Source organism: the organism of the source record quoted next (assembly GCF_019968955.1).
Source record: "MAG: Porospora cf. gigantea A chromosome Unknown PgA_NODE_12075_length_1085_cov_653.716, whole genome shotgun sequence".
NCBI lineage: Eukaryota > Apicomplexa > Conoidasida > Eugregarinorida > Porosporidae > Porospora > Porospora cf. gigantea A.
Window position 1 is genome coordinate 1 of NW_027151332.1, and position 1,085 is coordinate 1,085.

At 53.0% G+C, this 1,085-nt stretch overlaps 1 protein-coding gene across 2 annotated transcripts; it reads left to right on the plus strand.

Annotated features, from left to right (window-relative positions):
* KVP18_004822 (uncharacterized protein) lies at positions 1-1,085 on the plus strand (the record flags this gene model as incomplete). 2 transcript variants are annotated; one of them, XM_067957820.1, is made up of 1 exon in its annotated part: positions 1-1,085. In XM_067957820.1, a coding segment is annotated over one exon (1,085 nt), but the record flags the coding sequence as incomplete, so codon positions are not given. The 2 variants fall into 2 exon arrangements, with proteins under 2 accessions (XP_067813388.1, XP_067813389.1); XM_067957821.1 differs by having other exon boundaries at positions 268-1,080.

Genomic DNA, 1,085 nt, shown 5'->3' on the forward strand with positions numbered 1-1,085 from the left:
GGTGGCTCTGATGTGGATACTTTGGCTATTGACACTGCCGTTGCGAGAACCAGCGATTTGAACGTCTTTGCGGTCAATAAGGAGCCTCCGAGACCCGCTTCGTTCCCCTTCTCGACGTCTGTCGGGGGAGAGACTGTCGATAAATTTCTCTCTCTAAACGGCGTGTGGAAGTTTTTGTTTAGCGAGAAGATTCGAGACGTGGACCCTGCGTTTTATAAAGCAGACTTCGATGCTAGTCTGCTGGACGAGATCAACGTCCCCGGCAACATGGAAGTCGAGGGTAAGGACGCTGATGGGAAGTACGGCAAGTACGGCTTCCCTATCTATCTTGACGAGCGTTTCACCTTCGAGGCTCAGTGGCCCAACGCGCCCGAGTACAACCCCACAGGCGTCTGGATCAAGGATTTCGATGTCCCCGCTTCGTGGGCTGGTAAACAGATATTCTTGAATGTCGGAGGAGCGAGGTCCTCTCTGACTGTCTTCTGCAACGGCGAGGAGGTTGGGTACAGTCAGGGAGCCAAGTTGGCAGCTGAATTCGACCTGACTACATACCTAGAGGTTGGAAAAGTCAACCGCCTTACCTTCCTTATCATCAGATACAGTGATGCCAGCTACCTGGAGAAGCAGGATATGATCGACTTGTCCGGCCTCGAGAGGGACGTTTTCCTCTACACCACTGGGAAGCAGCGGGTGACTGACTTCACGGTTAAGTACCAGCTGACTCCTGACACGTTCAAGGACGCAGAGAGCACAAGTGTGACTCTGACCCTCACCAACTACGACCAGGCATGGCCGGCAGACCTCAAGGTCAAGGTCTGGAACACCATCAGTGGTGACACTGCAGAGGTTGTCTCCCAGGATCTGACTGTCACTCCGATTGTCGATTCCTCAACAGTCGACGTTTCCGTCACTCTTGGAAAAGTAGCAGATGTCGCCCTGTGGAGCGCTGAGAAGCCGGACCTCTACGATCTGCACATCCAGACTTTCGTTGGAGGCGTCTCCGTAGAGCACCTGCAACATCATCTAGGGTACAGACATGTGGAGATTTCTAAGTCTGGTCCAATGAAAGGACAACTCCTGGTAAA